This window comes from Chaetodon trifascialis, chromosome 17 (assembly GCF_039877785.1).
Source record: "Chaetodon trifascialis isolate fChaTrf1 chromosome 17, fChaTrf1.hap1, whole genome shotgun sequence".
NCBI classification, from domain to species: domain Eukaryota; kingdom Metazoa; phylum Chordata; class Actinopteri; order Chaetodontiformes; family Chaetodontidae; genus Chaetodon; species Chaetodon trifascialis.
Window position 1 is genome coordinate 7938302 of NC_092072.1, and position 22830 is coordinate 7961131.

The following is a 22830-nucleotide window of genomic DNA, read 5'->3' on the forward strand; positions in this document are numbered from 1 at the left end:
CATAAAGAGACAAGGGTTGTAATTGTTCCGCTATGATAAGTTCAGCACAGCTCCCCCCCCCCCCGAAGCATCTAAAGAGAAAACTTTGTTTCTCATCATCACCACACCTTGCGATCTTGCCTCTCTTTACGTGAGTCCCAGCACAGGTGGATGCCGGTGTGGTGCTTCTTCCACTTGTCTAACTTCTGACTCATCTCCCAGCTGCATTATGTAGATGCATGTTTCCAGAGCAGTACACAGCACTCCTCTTTGTGAGTTAATGGGCTCTCAGCATCTTTAAGACTCAGGGTACAATTAAGAGGTGATAGTTTGATCTCCCACCTCGCAGTTCTATTTCTGAGCTGCCGCGTGATCATGCCGGAGGTTGATGGGCGGGTGAGGAATGGGCTCTATTTAAGGGACAACACGAGTGAACTCTTCTGGAAGAACAGACTACTTTTGCTGTTTGCACCTGACTGATTTCCATTCCAACCGTATTGTACTCCACCGCGGTTAAATTTATGACACGATCACAATGTGATTTTGTAATAGGCTGGTGCACATGACTGAAGGTGTTTACTGTAATTATATCAGAAGTTAACTTTCTCTTTTTCAGAGTCTGTGCTAAACCCCACTGATGTGAAAGAAAGCTTGTCTTGCCTACAGTTACTTCCTGGTCTAGGTCATTGAAGGTAACTGCAGAGGTCATCATGTAGCCACACTAATCTAATCCTAACCTATTTACTCTGGGGCTCAAAATACATTCTTCCATCTAAAGCTTGGTTTGTGATCATCAAGCGTGTTTTTGATGGTCTAAAATGTGTCCAGGCTATAACAGGCCAATTTACATATCATGTAGCCTAAATGAGCATAAATAAAACAGAACTGAAGGTAATATCCCCGAGGCGTGAATTAAATATGTTCATATCTTGCAGCCAACTTCTGTTTTAACTGAGTCGGGAGAAATGGCTGATACGGCACTGCCATCTGCTGGTGAAAATACAGTATTACATGTTTTGAATACGTTAAAAGAAAAGGTGGTTTTGTACTGCAGGATGACGCGAAGGATTTAATTCAAGTATGTGCAATTACATTACATGACCTCATTGATTAACTTCAGGTGACAAAACATCTGCATACTTTCTATTGCCTGAAGCGATTTCTCTCAACTTCTTGAATACTTAAAGCTCAAACAGTCGTATTTGACAACATAAATTACAGCTCTATTTTATATAAGCTGTTTTACACGAAATTCTTTTTTTCAACTGCTTGAAAAGTTACAAATGAGAACACATTTTATTACTGTGTTAATACTGCTTGAGTAAATACATCTTTAACAACATTTGATAGGATGCATTTGGTTGTTTTAGTCATTTCAGCCTGTTGAGGAACAGTGTGCCTGCTTTGGTTTTCCATCACAGACTTTGTCTTTCAGGAGCTTTAAAGTTAAAAGAAAAATACTTTTCATTAACGCTCTACTGTGCCCAAAAAAATTCACATATATTTCCATACATGACAAAACTTAGGCATCTCGTCTAGAGTTCAAAAGTTTTATATGTTTTAACAGTTCACGTGTGTTCAACCGAGGCTCGTGGATGTATAATTATAACGCTAAGGCCACATTTGAGATGATGGAAACTCAAGTCCTCCCAGCACAGTGAAAGAGGTTTAGAAAAAAAAAAAAAAAAAAAAAAATCATAACAAAAAAGCCCGCTTGGGACTTTGAGGCGACAAGGAAACAGCCCCCGCCCTCATCGTTGCGTTCTCACATTTGATTGGTTGAAAACGCCGGGTATTGAAGACGAATTGGCAATCAGTCACTGTCAATCATTTTAGAGGCGTGTCTACACCTCGTCGTTAGGGAAAACGCAGCCAGTCCCTAGTACACAGAAGTGTCACCCAACCCGGTCCCCTCCACACATCAACTGGGCAGAAATAAAAAAAAATAATAAAGTACTAACGATGTGCACGAGACCGGCCGCAGGTGAGATGGACGAACCTTCGGAACAAATGAGGCCCCTCTTGAGAACAGTAAGTACCCGCCCTACACAGTTAACCGCTGGCCCACCATTATATTTGTACGGCTCTTTGTCCGTATGCGTCCCCTGTTTGCCAAGCAGCCGTGGAAGTACGAGGGATGCTTGGAGTCAGATTCAGTGAGGCACCATCCGGCGGCTGCTATTGTTAGCCGGCTTCTACTTCTGACACGTGGCATGGGTACAAGTTGTGTTCAGGTCTCTTGTTAAGTCAGCGAAAGCGTTCATTCAGATATATATTTGACAGAAATTCGATTTTCTGCCCAGTTTGACCGCTTGGTTCGTCTTCATTTGTTTTCTGTTAGTAGCATTACTTGCTAACGTTAATGAATTAGCCGGGCACGAGCAAAGTACAGCGACATTATTAGCCGTACGTAACGTTAAATTAATGTGTCCTGTTAGCTTGCGAGTCCGGACATCAGTGTATGTCCAAACTAAAACGTACACATAATTAGCGTTAGTTATACGCTTTTGGTGTTGCCAGAGTAAGCCTGACACTAGTTTATAATGTCTAATTAATGTGACATGGCTTCGCATCAGCTTTGAACCGTTTTCCCCTGATGTTCAACAGGTTTACTCGTTCGTTACTGTCCCAGCTCGTCAGTTGATGAGATCTACTGGTACATTTGCAAAAATGAGAGGCTCATTTGCATATCAAATATGCCCAAAATAGATCAGCTTTGTGACATTTCCAAGTCAGGATATGCTGCTAATTTTACTGTGAAAGCCTGTGCGCAAGTGAAAGGAAAAGCAGACATGGAGCTGGAGGACAAATTAGCAGGCACGCACGCTTCAGCAGGTTACGGCCAACAGAGCCTCTTCAGTGTGATGTTTTAACAGAGTTATGGGTGAGAGTATGTCAGAGACCCACATCCTGTCTGTTGGATGTAACTTTAGTCTCAGCTGGGTTGATGAGCATCAAACACACAGCGGCGTGAACACGCCCAAATAAAGAAAGTGGCTGCAGTGCTAAGTTTAAAATGCATGCTGGCTGACATCAATGCTGGTGTAGGGTTGTCCACCACTGTGTGTGTGTGTACCTAGATGTGTGACTGTATGACCATGTACATCAGAGGAAACTTGACTCCTCGCTGCCCATTGGAAAGGTTGCAGATGACTTCTTCCTTGGCCATGAAAGTCAATGCATTCACTGTGACACACGACCTTTCAGGCAGTAATTTCACTGATGGCTAATTTCATTTGATGCCTAAAAATGGGCAAATTAACTGCAAATCCCTAAAACTGCACATCCCAAACAACACACCATTGTTAAGCTTTGAGTCTGACATTCAGCTTGTGCATGCATGTTTAAAAAACTAGTCTGGGTTTTAACAAGAGGCTCTTGTCATTTTCAGGCTTGCTTTTTGAGCAGTGCTATTGCTAGGGGTCTTTAAAAAAAACGTCACATTCAAAGAGAAACTTTGCTGTTAATTCGGTTGAGAATGAGAAGTTCGAATCAGAATGCATGGAAATAAAGCCAGGAAAGTCCACTCCTCAAAAAGGTTTATTTTTCTCCAAAAGGAATAGCATTAAGGAACTTAAAGGCTGTTGAATCTGAAAGAAAATATAAATACACAAAAGTTAACACACTAAATCAAATTAGCCTCACGTGTCCCTCTTAAAGCAATAAGGATAAAGTTCTCTATTAATCTAACATGGACATTGGACAGGAACTGAAGATTAAGATAAATTCCTCCTACCAGAACTGCCTCTCCATGCAAAGGTGACCAGGTGAGGGAGTGGGCGTGCAGTCTTTAAATAAGGAGGGATCAGGTGAACTTAATCAGGTAAACAAGGGGTGATTAGTAACGAGGAAAGGAATTGAGATAAAGGAAGGATTGCAGTAGGTGAGGAAAGATGTGAAAAAATAAAAGAACATGTGCATCTTTACTAGATGCCATTGATCTAATAGGCTTGAACAATGAGAATCTCATCTAGAAAAAGAGTTTAAGAGTCATACCAAGAATGAACATACCCTCACACCACCTGAGGCTGTGTTTGTGGTGTTGTTTAAGAGAGCTGCTCAGAGGACTCGACTTTTAAGTGACCTGTATTCGTGTTAACCAGTGTAAGGCTGAAGTTACACTTGCTTTTAACAACATGTTTGCATGCACATGATGGCTGCTTAGTTTATCCTGCCTCTGTTGAGTGTGAACATCCTCTGAAATTAACACCAAATGTGCTTGAAAGCAGAGGGTGACAGCAAGCCCCTCTGGAGAGCTGACTAGCTCACTGTGTGTTTTTTGGTGGACATTTTATAAATTCTGGTGGTATTTCTTGTTAGATTCTCACATTTGCGGTGAGAGAAACATACTGGCCATTGTCACGATATGCTTCAGGGCCTTGCAGACCATCTACAGTGGCGCCACTGTGGCTTTTTCTGCCATGATATCAGAATTACCAAAATAATAACCTCCAGTATCACCATGTTTTTTGTTTCCATCATGCAAATCCAGAAGTTCTCTACGGTCTGGTGTGTCTAGTGGTGGCCTCCAGTAACCTGCTTGTACAGAGGCAAGCAGGTGAGCAGTTATGTTCATTATACAGCCAGTTGTCCACACGAACGCATGCTTAAAACGTATTATAGTGTGATAACAGAATGATTTTAATGTAATACTCCTTCTTCAGCTATGTTTTTCATGTTTGACCTCTAAGATCAGGCCTGTTTCAAAAGTCTAATGAATGGCAGTCGTACGAAAAGTGCCATACCAGCAAACATCTTGAGGTTGATATGTGTATTTCATTTAAAAACAGCAACAAAAAGCCATAAAGTGATAATGATATTCAAAACTCACACACACCAATGGCTTACCGATGGACCACCCTTTTTTATGTTTGGTCCACGTGTTGGTCCATGTTTTATTTTGACAATCATTATGCACTTCCTGACATTCTGAACTCTGAACTCCCCTGAACTCTGTTTATCAGCTATACTAACTTGGTCCAACAGTGTCCAACAGAATTTTATCTCAGGTGTTTGTCGGCTTGCCAGGAGACGAGGGATTTGAGCGTCCTGTTGTTCCACAACTGAAAGAGGGTTTTAGTCCAGCCAGTGTTATTGGCTTAGCACTTACTGCCGGCGTTACTGAGTGTTTTATGAAGCTCACTCACTGCATGCATTATTGCTTTTAATGGGTAATTACACAGAATGAGCCTCTTTGCCAGTCTTACGGTGCTCTGTTCCGTTCTGCTCAGCTATACCATGATAGTGTGATAACAGATCCCTACTGAATCAGCTATAGGCTAATTGGTGTGCACAACGGAGAGCCTGTTGGTTTATATTGTACCCAATCTAATTTCTGTAAGACTGAAATGTACTTTCAGAAAGTAGGATGCGATTAAACAGTACAATAGGTCACAAGCTTTTAAGGGTTTTTCTGAGGTAATGATGGAGTCCACTAAATAAGAGACACAGTTGTGTATCACTGCGAGGTGGTTTGCTTTTGATTCAAAGAAAAAGTTGAATTTAGAAATTACTTTGCTTCGACACAGGAAAGCAACACAGATGGCAGCCTTTTCTGACTTCTCTTTGCCTCACACACTCATTTCAATGCATTTACACTCTGGAGCTGCTCCGCCGAGCTACAGACTTCCAGGCAACCAACTTGCCTTTATTTAGTTGCTCATCAACAGTAGCTGTGTAGGTTGGAGAGACTATCTTTCGTTTACCTTAGCCACCCACATTTCTCCAACTAGTGAGGGGATTCAAAGCAGCAACATTTGATCACAACCCTCCTTTTGTAGCCTCTAGATTACTGCTGGGCAATCTTTGATTTGAGCCCCACTGACTGCGGTTAAAACACTGACATTTTGAAGCTTGTGTGTAGACAGAACATTGCCCTAAAGGCCCATTTATAAATGTAAAAGACAGATCAAAGGGCCAAAGACTGCACTGATCTAAACGATGTTATACCGTTGTCTGCCATGTGTACAAAGAGGATTTGAAAGCTCATCCAATTAGAAGAAAACGTATCAATCCAATAATGCGTCTAAGTGTTGTCTGAGTCTTGATGGTTGCCGATAATGGGAGCTTGGTTTTCTGTTGTGTGGCGATGCTGTACAAACTGGGATGGATAATGGATCTAAAACATAAGAAGTAATCTTTGTTCCCTAAGCCTCTTTCTTCTATGTTAACAGTGGGAGGTGCACACGCAACCCAGTGCCAGAAAAATCTTTGTCTTACCTCACAATCCTTATTGGATGGCTGACTGTATGTATGAATGGATGTGCTTAGACGTGAAGCAATAAGTCAAGTAATTGAGAGGTACATTGACAAAAGAATAATGCAACTATTTTGGTAATAATTTGAGTCACTTTTGAAGAAAAAACGTTAACCTTTTTCCTGGTCCAGCTTCTAAAATGTGACAATTTGCTGACTTTTCTGAATGTCTTTGGGTTTTGGACTGCTCATCAGCAAAACAAGCAGGTTAATGTCTTTCATCTTTGGGTTAAAGAAATTGTGATTTTTAACATTTTTCATTGGTCAGACAAGTTCTTAGGCCAAACAACTACAAATATAAACTGGCAGATTAGTAGGTAATGAAAGCACAATTTGCTGCAGCCGTCCACATTGTATATGGATTTATAATGGGTTTAACTTGACACAAAGGAGCATTTTCATGGACAACATGAGCTCTTAAACTGATCAGTACTGTATATGTTAAGGCCCCAATGTGCTTCATCAAGACTGCTTGTTGGCTAGTTGAAAGGCTTTGAAACCCCTTCCTCCTCACACCTTTCTGACTGAAGATTTGGGTGGGGTTTCTTGCTGACACTGTCAACTGGACATTCACAGTCACTCTATGCAGTGATTGGTCAGGTGTGTGGAAGTAGGAAAGTCTAGCTTAAGTAACAGGATGCAACACTATGAATGCCTTCCAGGAGAGACTGAATATTTGCGCCATCCTCCCCATAATTAAATATCCCCCTCTCTATGATGGCCAGCTATTCATCCAGCCTTCAACTGTTTGGAACCGCTGCGTATAAACACTTTCATTTTCCGTGATTGTACAGCAAAGTCATGTTGTACGAACCAATTCTTTTCAAGCATAACCTGGCCCTTGCTCTCGTGAACAATGTCATGTGGTTTCCATTACAAGTTCTGTTCATTACAGTTACGGTAGGGAATGCGTTTGGTTTGGAGGCAACATGCTTTTCTTTTTTTTAATGGAAAGTGGACGCCTCATATGTTAAATATGCTTGTGGCAGGGACTAGGAATGCTCTTGGAAATATTTTATTCATGCTGTAGATGAAGAGAGGCTGTCAAAATCCTGTCCACAGCTTCCCACCACAGCGCGTCCACATGACACTTCTTTCTCTGCACATACAAAATAGGATGGCGGTAGTAAATCTTGCCAAATAAATTTGTCCCATAGATCTCCAGCACTCACACTAAACAGTGCACATCCTTGGGTCTTCAGCAGTACACCCGCCAAGTGAGTAGTCAATCGGATGAACAGCTGTTGAGAAAGTCAAAGGACATACAGACAGACTTCCATTTTACTTAGATACAGTTTGCCAGTATACAATACTGTAAACAGCTCTATAAAGAAGAGTTGTAAAGAGACAGCTGAAAGAAGAGTTCATTCATTTATCAAGAAAAATTGTCAAATATTTGTTGATCCCAGATTCTCAGATGTGAGCATTTGCTGCTTTTTTACTATTAATTGGCACTTGACACCAAACATTTAATTGATGAACCTAGAAAATTGTGAGATTAATCATTAATAAAAAGTAATGGTAAGATGCAGGCCCACTTTAAAGTTAAAGCTGTATAATGTTATGTAAATCCTTATTTATTTTAGTTTTCTGTAACATTTAACTTGGAGGTGTTTATGGCGATAGGTGATTGATAGTCATGCAAAAGGTCTTGCTTTTTTTGTTCAGTCTGCACAAGATCTCAGATTGCTCTGTCAAATCTGCCCGATGCCACAACTCAGCCTTTAGATGTCACTCTTGCTATTGAATTTCATGCCCTCTTTATACCCCTCATTGCTAGCTGTATCTTCATTTTGGGTTTGGTTTCACCTTTGACGTTATGGATTTGTGGTTCGTCTATTTGGAACTGTCTGGCGCTGTTTCGAATGCCATGACCACAGGGTATCTATGGACTGGACTGGGATCCACAGTGTCTCCTTGAAGTAAAAATTATTTACTGGTTAGGTTTCAGGAATATGTTATTTTTGCCCTACTCATGTAACTCGTTGTTATGGTGAGGAAACAAACGACCCACAGTTCTTTGTAAAATTACAGGTTGTTGAATGACAGGTCCAACCTTCAGGCTGCGATAAGGACTGTGAATGTCGAAGTCATTTAGAATTTGAATCAATACACAGATATCTGTTCTTTTTCAATTCATTGCACCCTCTGAGGAATGCCCAGCCCTCACGTGTGCTTCTATTTATCTGTGTTGGTGGGTGGTTCTTCATTTGTGACCTGAATACCTCAGCGGGTGAGCATTTGAATGTCCTCCAAATGTGTGTGTCTGTGTGTCCTCTGTGTGGCGGTGTGTATGCGTGTGTTTTTAGGCTCTTGGCTGGGCAAATGAAATATTCATGGTGGCATGGTGGGATTGGCTGCTGAGCAAAGAGCGGGCTGACAGGGTAGAGCAGAGCATGGTGCGTTCTGAAGCAGCCCGCTCCCTCTCTCTCTCTTCCTCTCTCTGTATAAAGAGATGAGCGAAGGAAGAGGTAACAGACAAGTGCGACAGGGTCTCTGGTAGCGTTTAGCTCAGACACACACACCTTCTGCAACAGATATAACCAGCAGAAAGAAGGAACTGGCTAACATCCCTGCTGCATTTGCTTTGATGTTTTAGTCTAAATGGATGAACAGAGCGAAGGGGAGCATGTGCTTACGGTACGTCTGGTCCTGTGCGTGTGTGTGTGTGTGTGTGTGTGTGGCTTTACGTGTGCTTGACTGTCGTGGTGCACTCGAATACGATCAAGTGGCTCTGTGTGTGCCGCTTTATTGGTGTGTGTTTGTGTTTATATTGGCTTGTCCTCTTGTGTTCTTCTATAGCAGAGTGTAGCCATGGTCTGTGCTAATGAATAGGGCAGGTGGTCTGTACATTTGAGGATGAGGGGGATAAGGTGAAAGAGGGGTGGGAAGATGTTGCCTTATTGGACATGCCTCTTGAAATGGAAACGCTTCCCTTGTACCCTTTAATCGCCTCGAGGAGCGGGACTGAGAGGAAACCGACACAGACAGTTATGGCTGCTCGAAGCAGTGGGACAAGGAGAACAGGAAGGAAAAGAGGAGAGAGATGAGGAGTGTTAGGGAGAGGAGGATGAAAAATTGGTCTGCCAAGGTAGCTGAGTCCAAACAAGGTGCATGCTGTCCATAAAGATGATGTTTATTGGCTGACGTGAGTGAAATTGTTTCCATTAAGACTAGCTAAAAGCATAAAGTGCAACATTTTCTGTGCCAGAGTGGGAGCAATGGCCAAGGAGACACAGTCAAAATCAAGTGCACATGGAAAGAGGAAAATATTTTGAGGCAGAGAGAGGGGATGGTTTCCATCTTTGTGTTTGTCTATGTATGTCTGCAAGGTGTCTGCATGTTTGGAAGTGTTCATTACATCCAATGGAGACCATGGTTACCAGTTTGTTTTTGTTTTTCAATGTTTCTGCAGGATGAAATATCTTCCCAGCCCTTAAAACTAAAAGCTAAATAGTTGAATGGCTAGTCAGCAACAGTCAGCTGCCTGATCAAATTCTATCATTATTTTCTCTGTATTGACATTTTTTTCTTACCCAGCACCTGCTAAACACCATGGATGTTTGTGGCTTTCTGAAAAGACATTGACCAAATTGTGTAAAATGCTTAATATGTGTACATATCAAGTAATGTACTCAACCACTTTATTAGCAGCCGTTTATAACCTCTCAATTGTCTGTCTCCATTATCTCTCTGTTTTCAGAAATAATTTAATTGGTTACATAATTTAACCTCAATTGGCAGGAAATATATGTCAATATTCTCATCCGTAATATGTAATTGTGCATTTGGCAGTGTGAAACAGAGAGATAAATAGTAATCTCAAGGGACAGGTCTCTCACTATGTAACACATCTCTTACGTCAGTCTCTATCGATTGGACCAGGTCCCAGTAAAGCAAGGCTGGCAAAGAAGTGAGATTAGAGGGAACCAGGCCTGTTGGCTTGTTGGGTGGCTGGTTGTTTCATTCACTGTCTGGTTGGCTGAAGAGGTGTTTGGCTGCTATGTGGTAAAATCACTCCCACACAAACATGCATCTAACAGAAGTGAGGTTAAGCTGCATGCTGTCAATGAATAAGAAATTTACTTAGTGTCAAAATGCAAAGCTGACACGATAAATTGGTCTCTAGTGGCACTGTAGAGCAGTTTATCTGTGTGTTGGTCCGAGTTTTGTTTATCTAGTCCGCTTGCATGAGGTCGTGGGCGACGTGATACACATTCCTGCCAATGTTGTCACACTATTCCGCTGATCTACAGGTGACGGAAATGCACCAAGTTATGCAGCAATGGAGAAGAGTGCTTTCTCACAAGCATGGATGTAAACAATGCTGGATTCAGGATTTTAAAGATCCTATGTGTGAGATAGTAATGGCATCCTGAACAGAGAGTGAAGTCACACTCCCTTTGTGTGCGTGTAGTCTAAGCCTCTCTGGTCTTTGTTTTGATAGTCGGTCTGGCCACGTGTGCATGTTAGTGCATGTGAGTCCTTCCATGGCAATCTGTTGGCCCTCCCCGTGATTATAAAAAGACCAAGAGAGTGACCTCTCACACAACATTGCGAAAGCAAGATGGCAGCGTGCAGTTTGAATCGTTCAGCTCAAGTGGCAGCCTCAGGCCCTGAAAAATTAATATTAACATGCCCAACTTTACAGCAGAGACAAACATGTTTACAACCTTGAAGGAAATGCCTTCATCATGTTTGACCTCATGGATACACGCAGTGCACTCTAGTGAGTGAATGTGGCCAATCAGTAACTTAATGTTTGTTTGCAAGAAAACTGCACATGGCACCTTTAACTGATTAATTGAACAAATACTGAGCATAATCATAGACATTGCTTTTTAAAGTATTTAAGGTCTTACATTGTGTTAATTTGAATATGTAAAGTTAAAAATGTTTTCCTTGGATGAGCGCATGCTAAGCCTTGTGTTTACTCTTAAAGGTTCATGTGAACGATAAATCCCAATCCCTGCATAAAACCCAACACATTGGTGATTTTACCACCTAAGCTGCTGTAAAAGCCAGCGAAAATCCTCACATGCTGACACACTTAACACAGTAAAATTCTTTCCAGCCCTTCATGGATACAGTATAGAAGCTATAGTATGTAGAAGAACATTTTGTATTCAGATTTTTTTTGTAAATATCTTTCCATGATGTTTTTTGATCTGTGTCGCTTTTGTATTAGTTAATGATAGATGGCGTAAGTCTGGCTTTCCACACTGTTTTCGCTGTCTCTCTGATGTCCTACCTGTTTCTCGCTCCTCTCCTGATTCGTTGAATTAAGGGTTTATTTCGACTAGAACCAGAGTTGCTGGTGATTGTTGGAACAGTGAAAGATGAGCCAAGAAGTTACACAAGACATGTCAATGTTGTAATAAATATACCGGTACAAGTAGTATGTATCTTGTATTGGTTTGCCCTTTTATGATTATAATGTGCATAAAGGGTTATTTGAATGGTTCAGACCTATCAGAACAAATAATCAAAAGTCAATTTTGGCCAGTCTTGAAAGCCCTACTACCGTGGGAAGCAACTCATGTCATGTCACTGAGGTGGCGTGCTGCAGACACAACTCCTGCATGCCCTCCTTCTTATTTCCGGTGACTTTAATCATGCCTTTCTGTCCTCCACTCTGCCCACTTTCTCTCAATATGTTACATGTTACACCAGAAACACTGAAATACTGCGTTTATTTTTTTGGCAGCACCAAGGAGGCATATGATGAATCACCTCTCCCTCCCCTGGGAAGATCTGATCACAACCTGGTGCACCTCCTGCCTGTGTACAGACCTCTCATACATAGGCAGGCAGCTGTCACTTGTGCAGTGAAAAGATGGTCTGATGAGGCTTTCTAGGCTTTGTGGGGGAATTGAGGCTGTCAAAATTGGCCAAAAATGACATTGACGACCATTGAATATCTATTTTTGACCATTATGGAGGGCAAACCATTACAACACATACGACATACTCCGCTATTTATTTCACCATAAGCATGTCTTTTAAAATATCTACATACTTACACATTACAAAATGAACAAGTAAAATGATGCCCCATAACTGTGTTGTTGAATTATTTGCTCATATCAGCTTGACCTACATTATATTTTCAAATGAGTGAGAGCGCTGCATCCAGCAGCCACAAAACTGACTGCAGTCTAACCTCTTTGCCTCTGACAGGCTCTGATTGTTTAACCAGAAACAGTTGATAAATTGTGCTTGTCAAAGCCACCAAACTCCGTTTACAGAAACAGTAATTTTATTATTGTAAAACAGACTTCATTCAATCTCGATAAGAAGCAAAGTGTGCAAGGAGTGAGAGAGAGGGCGGACATCGGAGAAGCAGCGGGGGAAAACAAAATATTCTCACATCTAACTTGGGAATTATTTTCCCGGGATATTATGACTGAAGGGATTCAAATATGTCAGATTTTTCTGGAAAAAAAACCCCAAAACAAAACCGTAATTTACTGCATAAGAGAAACTCTGTTTGTGTGACCCTTGTCCATCATGCAGTGCATTCAGTACAGCAGCCCAGGCCCACGCAAGAACAGCTGTTGGAGCAGTGCTGCCTTAAAATTGAATAGTAATTTTCACAACTGAGTGTCTGTTTTGTTTTTACAATTCCATTATGTTTTTTTGAAATATTCGTGGACAGCCTTACTGGAAAGTACTGGAGGACATTGACAGTATCACAAACTATATAATGAACTATATCAACCTCTGTATGGAGAATGCCTTACCCACCCTGGATTGCCCCAGTTTAAAAGCTCTCCTCAAGGCAAAAGGGTCTGTAAGTCAGGAAATAAAGAGGAGCTGATGAATGTGCAGAGGGGGCTGAGGAGGGGTATGAGGGAGGGAAAAAACAGCTACAAGATGAAGATGGAGGATCAGTTGGTGCAGAAGAAAGTCAGTGGAGTCTGGAGGGGCCTTAAACCCATCTCTGGTATCAAGGAACACAACTCCCAGCCTGTGGGGGACCAAAAGTGGGTGAATGATCTGAACATTTTCTTCTGTAGATTTGATCAGTCATCTGCCCCACCCCCTGTCCAGTCCTCCCTGCTGCAACCCCCTGCTGCTGCCCCCCCCCCCCCCCTTTTTTTTTACAACATTTACATCGACTGCATTTCCTGTCCAGTGCCCTACTCCCCCACCCGCAGCCTCCAGCACTTAACCCCCCTGGCCCAATTTGTCACCCACAACAAACCAGGGGAGGAGGGTTGGATGGCATGGCATCTGCTCAAGGCTACGCAAGTCCTGTATGGGCCAGTTGTGTGGTCTATTTGACTATTGACACTGGTACCAGGATAACATCCTGCCAAAGACTGCACCCAAAGGAGCTACACTGGCATTGACATGACACCAGTTGAAGACCCTGGAGAGGCTGGTCCTGGTCCATCTCTGCCCTGTGGTGAGCCCATCAATGGACCCACTACAGTTTACATATCAGTCTTGCGTTGGGGTGGTTGATGCTGTCATCTACCTCCTACGTAGATCCCTCTCTCACCTAGAAAAGGCTGGGAGCACTGTGAAAATTGTGTTTTTTGATTTCTCCAGTGCCTTCAGTACCATACAGCCCACGCTTCTCAGGGACAAGTTGAAGCACACAGAGGTGGACCACCACCCCACAGTGTGGAACATGCAGTATTGTTACTGCTGTAACACTGCAAATTTTCCTGCTGTGTGATTAATTAAAGGATAGTCTTATCTTATATACTATCTGAAAAGCACACAAATAGGTCTGCCAGTGTTTAGTAGCAGCTTTATTAATTATTAAGCGACCACCACCCACCAGTATTAGCAGTCTGAATTCAGCATTTCATGCAGCTGGCTGGTTGACCTTGTTTGCTGAGTGATTTGGTTGAGAGCAGATAAGTTTGCGTGATTGTAAAAATCCCATAGTTAAATAGATACAAAATATATTGAGAGAGCAGTGTTTGATATGTTTTCCATGGATCTGTCCACATTTTGTTATTGTTGTCAGGGAACAGCATTCCCACAAGGCACCCATGTGAAAGAATAGAGGATGAGGGGGCAGCAGGATTACAGAAAGATGAGAAATGATGAAGCACTTGTTGGCACTGTTGGCACTTGGCAGGTTGCCTGTTGGTGTTGTCTACCTCCCTTTGATTGTCATTTGGAGCCCACTCTCTGCTTGTCCACATTTGTCCCCTCTAAAGTGAACTGATCCAGGCAGGGCTTATGTTGTACCAGACACCATGCGTGTTTTCAGTTCTTCTGAACTTAGACTAGAGGTGACATTACACTACCCGGTGACATCGAGGGGCTTCTGATCAGAACTCCCCACTGTGCTCGACATATGTTGTCAGTAGCAGTGGGAGCAGAATGTGGCACGTGCTTTGAGTAATGCCTCTGTCGGGTGGCAGCGCACACGTCTCAGTGGGCACTGACAGGCCAGGAAACGCTGTGCTTACATTCACGTCTACAGACTTTTCTAGATTAAACTCGTACCACGGTTATGTTTCAATTTGTTGTGTCCATCTTTGTATCTCGGTTAATTGTTGGCATTTATTGTATAGTTTAGATGTAATATAAAAGACTATAGAATCATGATGGTTGCCACTAGATGCAAATGATTTCTGTGGATCCACAGGAAAGACAACAATGCGAGGCACATAAAGTCTGGCTTTCTTTACTGTGTAGATATAATCAGACACGCATCTGCCTTCTGTCGTTGATGTCACTATGTGCCATGTTTTCTTACTCAGCTGGCATTTTTTTCTGTGCTCCAAGCCCTCCCCACTGGCACAGCTCCTGCAGCCTAACTACAGCTGTGCTTTGTGGGCATAATGCCCCCCCCCCCCCAGCTTGAGGACTGCAGGGTTTATTTTGGACAGAGCTATGTGGCAGGTTGCATCATGCGTTCTCAAATGTGGGGTCTGGGGCACAACAGACTTTAACACGTGCAGATACTAAACTGGCATGACGACAACATATGTAGAATACACGATCATGGATGTTTGCACATGAACAGGTGTTTCTACAGTAAAATTAACAGATTTGTAGAAGTGGTATTTTAAGAAGCTTAAGAGTAAGACGATAGTCATGAAGCAGGAATTGTTTAACACTAGCTTTGTGTGCCCTGCTAGTAAACATTGGTTCATGTGATTCCTACAGAATGGGAAATCTGGCCAGTAGCCAAACTCTCCCTCTCCAAACTCTCTCCAGTAATTGATTTGTTCCAAAGGTCTTGTTCCATTAAAAGAAAAGTGGTATTGACACATCACAAGACATTTAATCTTATTTTAACCCTTAAGAAGGCCTTTGTTTTACACATACAGTTTAAAATAAAAGTAGTTCACTCACAATCAAGAAATCAAATACAGATGCCTGTGCCTGAACATACTGTATGTAAGATCTGAAACCCTAGATGGTGTTCAGCCCCCCTCCATCACTAATGACCACGAGGAAACAATCCAGTCCAGTCACTCTTGGTCAGTTTCACTCGCCCTCGTGGTGGGAGGGAAGAACTGTAGTTACTACAGATAGATTAATGTCTCGCTGCTCTTCTCCCTCTCTGCAGCTGAATTATTACTCTTCCTCATCAAGGCACTGTCAGAGAGCAACGTGCTCATTATCATGCAAATCCACCAGCAGCTGAGAAACACACACACACACACACACACACACACACACACACACATACACACAGGCTTAGAAGTGCGCACACAAGCACAGTCACAGATGGCATCATTCATTGCACGTGGGGTTCTAACAGGAGAATGATTATGGTAATATATGTGTGGAAATCTGAATGTCAGTGAGTGTGTGCCTTCCATCAGGATGAAACTTCAGTGTGGTCAGTGGCAGTGGCGGCATGTCTGGACTCAGATCATCCACATATCACGTATCCTTTCAGTATGTGCCTAACATTATCACCTTTTGTTTCCACTCTCTCCTGCTTGGCAGCAGGGCCTCTCTGTGATTGGTTGGAGGGATTGAAAGGATCCTCCAGTTGGGTATTGTGTAGCTTCAAAGTGTTTGTCCATGAGGCAGGAGAGCAGCACATTTGCATTTGCTGAAATGCAGTGTGTGATCATGTTATATTGCCTGTGTAAAAGACTGAATGTTAGATATTTATAGATTCATAGAAGTGTATGTCTTTGATTACTTTTTAGCTGTGTTGAAATACACGGAAATTCATTTTTAGTATCATAGAGTGCCTTCTGCAACGTGTCCCACCCTGTTATTACGACACAAGCTGTCAAAAAGCTGGACCAAAATAAACTCAAAGATCGGTTCCCTAAGATCATCTGTAACTTTTGCAAACTTACTCTTATATACCCCTCGTTCAGTCTCAATTCAGTCTTTTCAGCGTGGCAGTCAGGGCCAGCATCAGCCCACTGTGACCCTGTGGTATTTACACACCCTATATGAATGTGTGTCTAAAATAAGCTTTTCCATCCTGGTCACAATACATCATGTGTAGTTAAAACAGATACTAATCATGGAGCCAAGGTGGCCTGACTTCTGTTGATTCTGTTTGTGGTCTGGAAGCATTACTGTTATGTAAGGTGCGAAATTCAAATTTGTCACTGATAGGGTCTGCAGTGTCCCACAGGTGTACTGGTTGAAGTCATTTGACATGCAGGATTTATTTAATGTAATGTATTTGTAATCTAAGGGCTGGTTTGGGGGGTTAGGTGCTGTGATGTAATGATGTTAGCAGAAGTTAAAGATTCTGTTTTTTTCATTATTGTAGTGGTTGTGGCCTGGAGTAACATCAGTATCAGCTGCTGGGTGGAACCAGTGACTTCCTCCCGCACATTTAGATTTGACCACACATGCAGCAGTAATTGGAGACAGTGTCTCTGTGGCTGCTTTAAATGTTCTGGCACTTAAGGGCAGGGAGTCAGGGACCACTAATAACAGGGATAGCAATGGACCAACCCGAGTTTGGGTTAAGGAGGTTTATTTTGTCTGTGTGTGTGTGTGAGAGTGTGTCTGTGTGTGTGTGTGTGTGTGTGTGTGTGTGTGTGTGTGTGTGTGTGTGTGTGTGTGTGTGTGTGTGTGTGTGTGTGTGTGTGTGTGTGTGTGTGTGTGTGTGTGTGTGTGTGTGTGTGTGTGAGTTATGAGTTTGAAACGGTTTAAAGCTGTTCACTTTTTAAATTTAAATTTAAAGGTTAGATTTAGGACTGGACTAACTTCTGCTTAAATGTTGAGGTTAACTGTGTACCGCTGATGGTTAAAGCTGTGGTTTGGAGCTGGGGCATGAGTGTCCTCACAAGTAAACCAATTGTATGTGTGTGTTTGGGTACTGTAATAATTGTGTCAATGCAGTCTAATTTGATAGAAAATATTACTTTGCTGTTACATATCCTGATGCCTTTATGTCTCCTCTAATTAGATCTTTCTATCTGTCTGTGTTTCCATGACAGTGATATCAGGCTCATTACTTTCACTAAGGTCACAACCTCTCTTTTTAATGAATGTAGCCAGCCTCTTAATGTTGCTATGAAACTTGACCTTTATCACATGGACCATAACCAAATATTTTCTGATACAGACAAATTATCTTATGGAAAACACCCCACTAATACCTTGGTGCATTATACAGTACTTCAGGCTATAAAGGAAACCCTCAGCACCTTATCTGCTAGATAAACTATGCTGTTATCATTAACGTCTTCTGCTAGATTTCACCTGTTTGTCAGAGTGTGTAATTTTGCTCTGGACTATATTTCAAACCAGATTGATTAATTGTTTCCTAAATACACATAATACAATTTTATCCAGATATTGGTCTAAGCTGTCTCTATTGACTGCCATGTTTACGTGGTGTTGGGCATGTGCAGAACCAGAGTAGTTTGTTTGCTTCACTCCCATGCTTAAACCCAGAGCTACGGAGTGAAAATGGGTAAAAGAAACAGACAGGCCTCCCTATACACCTGTTAACCAAAACTACAGGTGATTAGCATATCTGGAGTGGAGGAGGAAATTGAAGCATCTCCATGCTGTGTTCCCACCAGTCTGGTCACAGCCAAGCCAGTCTTTGCCAGTCGACTCTGCTTCGTGCCAACACTATTGGAAAAGCTAAAGTCTGATAGAGTCAGGGTCTTTTCTCTGCCTGTCACTTCCCCACATTCCTCTGCTGCTTAACGACTCACTGCATCTCTCTGCCTCACCAATCATATATCTGCCACTGTTGTTCCGACAGGTGATGAAATGAACGAGATGTCATCAACGCGCAGCAATCTTACCAACTTTGATATCTATTTCTTTGTGCTGGCAGCTTGTCAGAGTTCTTAGAAGTTGGACTAAAGCTGTACTCACATATATTTTCTGTCATTGCACTCATGCCACATCATATTGAATGTCTTCTGTATCTGTTATTATTATCAAATGCAAGTCAGACATGCTTTCAAGGGGGTTTCTTTCCCCTTCGTCCACCATTAAAAAAAGACACCTGGAGAAAATTGGAAAGAAAATCACTTTGCACATGATACTCATGCATCTTTTCTCGCTTCCTCTCTCTCCTCTTGTTTTTTTCAGGGTCTAGACGAGGAGGCAATAGTTGACCACGGGAAGACCAGCTTCACCACTCACACAAACTATGAAAAGGAAGATTTGGAAAGTAAGTTTGTAGCCACTGAGACTTCAAGTGCTTTTTTTTAGTGGAAAGGGAAGGCTTCTAAGCTAGCGCACAGTGGGATTGCTTGCTTGCTCGCTAGCGAGATTTTGTTGCCTATTGCTGCTGATCAGGCTAAGTCTGAGACACCAGGCTAAGTGAACTTGAGACAGTCAGGGCCCTTACGATGGGATTTTGTTGCTTTGGATATTTTGTGATAGGACTGAGGAATGGTAGTATTATCATTTATTGACTGTCAGTACAATCACATTAATGGATAAAATGAGTTGTTGAAGTTTGTTATTTATATTTGTGAGGAAGTTTGGATTTAACTGCATTGAACAAGTTGATTTTGTGTTTTTATATATATATATATTTGTCTTGTTATGGTGTGCAAGGAAAATATTAATTTTGAAATATTGATTTGTAAGTCTGTGCTTGCAATAATAAAATAATTGGTCAGATGAGATAGTGGGTTGAGTGTAATGTCTAATAAGGTGTTCGCTCGTAGAGAAAGTGGCAGCACCACAATATCTCCCTCAGGTCCTCCTCCTCCATCTCACTACTCTGTCTTTATGTGGGTCCACTACACTTTATATCCTCATTCAAGAATTCCCCCTCTCTCCACTGGAGTCCTCTGCTTTTTGTCCAGCTAAGCTGTCAGATTTTATCTCTCCACCCTCTTTCATCTCCTGTGTCTTGTCTCTCTCTTCCTCTCTCTTCCTCTCTCCCCCTCTCCGTTTCTCTCCATCTGCTCATGTATGTCACTTGTGCGTTCCTCTGAGTGCTGCATCTTGGTTCCATTCCTCCTGGGTTCCCCCCTCAAATCAAAGAACGATGACTCATCTGTGAAAAATGAGTATTGGCAGAGAATGTAGGGCAAAAATAGGGCGTTTACATCTCAGAACAGGGTTCCTGTGTGGCAGTAACAATAATGAAGGGAAGTGGATAAAACACAGGAGGGGAAACAGAGGGGTGAAAAAGTTAAATATTGTACTCTGCTTCCCTTCAAGTAGGTTATCTAGAGCGCTCAGATGAAATGGAAAGAAGTTCTTTGTCTTCTGTCTCAAATGTTAGTGTGTGACTGGGGCTGTGATTCTGTTCTAATAGGCTTAACTTGTTAGTTGTACAATGTGGCCTATATATTCATTAAATCTCCTGCATTTGAAAATTGAATTTAATCTATTGCATTTGGAGTTCCGCTTACGTTATTGGTGTCCATCTGGGAACAGTTTGACTTAGTGCTTGCTTTTTCAGTTAATTAACTGTAGCTGTTAACAGAGGGAGAAATCTGCCGTGTGTGATTGCTGGGCATGAAAAAAGCAGGAGACTTTTTAAGTGACATTTTTTCCTGTTGAAAATTGTCAAAATTCGCCCTGCAGATTTCACAGCGTTTCTGGAGGGAACCTGTTGTAGAGCGGTCAGGAAAGGTGTCTGAATTGTAATTGCTTTTTTCCTTTTCTTTTCAACAGGCCACAGAGCGGTGTACGTAGGCGTCCACGTTCCTTTCGGAAGGGAGAGCAAACGGAGGCATCGCCACCGCGGACACAGACACCACCGAAAAAGGAAAGAGAGAGACTCTGAGGAGGGGAAGGAAGATGGCAGGGAATCCCCCACTTACGGTTGGAAACTCTCTCATCTCATCCTAAATGTCTTAATGCTCACATTTAGTACCAAACCCTACTCCATTTTTTCCCCTCTCTTTATGGATTTTCTATAACACAGCACTCTCCACCATGCAGTTAATATTTACATTTGAGAGCCTTCAATTGTGTTTATTCACACACTCACACATGAAAAAGCTCAGCAATGGATAAATGTCGCTTTTCAAATTCAACCTTGGTTGGCAAAGCAGTTAGAGGGCAGTTTTCTTTAACAATGCACAGATTTCCAGGTTAGAGCACCACTCTGCTTAAGCCCTCTGTGTGTCTCCACCTTTAAACAGTTCTGAATAAAACATTCAGCTCTTAATGGCATTAAAGGCCACAGGGAACCAGCCTCTGACACTGACTGAAGGCTATGACATTTTCAGCGATGTGTGAGTGTGTTTGTGTGTGAAGTTGCTACATCACCTCAACTACAAGGGGTAATCGCCCAGACAAAGCGAACCGTACAAGGGGTTAACTCGTCCTTTATGACAACAAAAACATCAAAGAAGATGCTGTCAGTCCTGTTATCATGTTAAGCATTGACTGAGGACACATAGTGTGAATTAAAAGACAAATATTCTGAATCAGCACTTTGCTCATCTCCACAGTTGGACCTACTGCTGATGCTTAACATTTTCATCACATATCCCACTTGAGCAGAGACACTTGTGCTGTAATAGGTCGCTTTAAACAGGATGAGGATGGCAGATGATGCTTTTTGTTGTGAATGATGAAAAGCTGTGAGTGTGCAGGTTTTTCCAACTACCTATTATCATCTACCCTTTTCATACACTCCATACATGAAATATTACAATTGGTTGAAGAATAGTCTGCCATCGTGTGTGTAGTAGTTCAATATGTACAACACTGTAAGGGCTTGGTTGGATTGACTAACTTTTGAGATGCTCCTCAGTTGAAAAAAACAAGCATGAGCAACTTTTGTAGTTTGTTTTTCAAATGAAGGGTCACTGTCAAATATTGTACCCAGGTTTCTGGCTGCCGGGTTTGACAGGGAGTGGACTTTGGAGAACAAAAAATAATGATTTCATATTTTTTTCATTTAGCCGGAGAACGTTTTGGGACATCCAACGCTTTATTTCTGGCAGGCAAGAAAATTGCCTTCTTTGCTGCCTCTTAATGGGAAATAAATTTGCATGTCATCCACGTAACACTGTTCCTGACTTTTGTGGGTCAGTAATGAACTATCAACCCAGAAAAATGTTTGATAGACAATCTTCATGCTCAGGTATTGGCGTGGAATAGCAGTAAGCAGATGCAACATCAGTTTAAGTGTCCGCACATGTACTTAATACACACCACAGTGTCCCCATGTGTTAACAGAAAATAACCCCCCCTTTTGTGCTTCCAGTCAGTCTATTTCTGCCTCCCTGTGGTGTTTAGTGTCATAATCTGCCACATCTATTTCCGTTTTCTCTCTGGTTCCAGATGTCCTGATATCTGCCCCTCTAATTCAATCAGACATGAAAAGAAAATTGCTGGAAAGCATTTACGTTTTCATTATTCTCTCCTGCACAGTTCTCCTCAAGATTTCTCAGCATCGAGCCTGCAGACGTGTTCCTTCTCATGTAGCAGAGTGAAAAGTCGTTACAGTGATGTACTTTTTTTTTTGTTGTTTGAGGTGCCCTGTGGAGTTTTCTTGTAAACAAACAAAAGTTATGTTTACGTTCAGCCTTACTCACCAAAATGCATTGTGTGTATCTCTGAGGTCTAGCCAACAAAATGCATTTCCTTCCTCTTAAAACACTTTCCAAGCAGATTTTCTGAACATTTTGGAATCTGCATAGTTTACACCCATGTTTACTAGCTTGCAGTCCTCTTCTTTCCTGCCTTGGCTGGCACATGGCTTCATTTCTTGGCACATTACAGCCACCTGTAGATCAGTGTAATAATGTGTTTGCAGGAATGTGTCGGGCCACCCGTGTGCACATACGTGGAGAACAAAGAAAACCATCCCTTGAGAATTTTGCTGTTATCACTGTAAATATTTTAACTTTGCGCACTCTTTGTGCAGACACACCATCCCAGCGGGTCCAGTTCATCCTGGGTACAGAGGACGATGACCTCGAGCACGTCCCCCATGACCTCTTCACTGAGCTGGATGAGCTCTCCTTCAGAGATGGCAGTGCCACTGAATGGAAGGAGACTGCCAGGTCAGAAAGCAAGTTAAGAGGCGAACAGCATGGTGACAGCCACATGAAGGGAAAGCAAAGCAGAACTCCAGTGTGTTGGCTTTTGGTAAAAATATTACTTTTCAGGGTTTAGTGTATCTCTGTGATAGCTTTGTAGCATAATCATAAAATAAAATCATCATTTTACTTCCATTTTTCTGTCTCAATT

At 42.1% G+C, this 22830-nt stretch overlaps 1 protein-coding gene across 5 annotated transcripts in view; it reads left to right on the plus strand.

The window, feature by feature from the left end:
• The first annotated feature begins 1883 nt into the window (after positions 1-1883).
• The window catches only part of LOC139345772 (sodium bicarbonate cotransporter 3-like), a 42053-nt gene continuing 21106 nt past the window's right edge, over positions 1884-22830 (plus strand). For 2 of the 5 annotated variants that reach the window (XM_070984588.1, XM_070984589.1), the window contains exons 1-4: positions 1884-2010; positions 18748-18829; positions 20296-20445; positions 22505-22643. In XM_070984588.1, the coding sequence (XP_070840689.1) occupies positions 1942-2010; positions 18748-18829; positions 20296-20445; positions 22505-22643 (440 nt within the window). In that variant the 5' untranslated portion in view covers positions 1884-1941. Of the gene's footprint in view, positions 2011-8679; positions 8875-18747; positions 18830-20295; positions 20446-22504; positions 22644-22830 lie in introns of those variants that run through there. The other 3 variants (XM_070984587.1, XM_070984586.1, XM_070984585.1) reach the window with 3 other exon arrangements.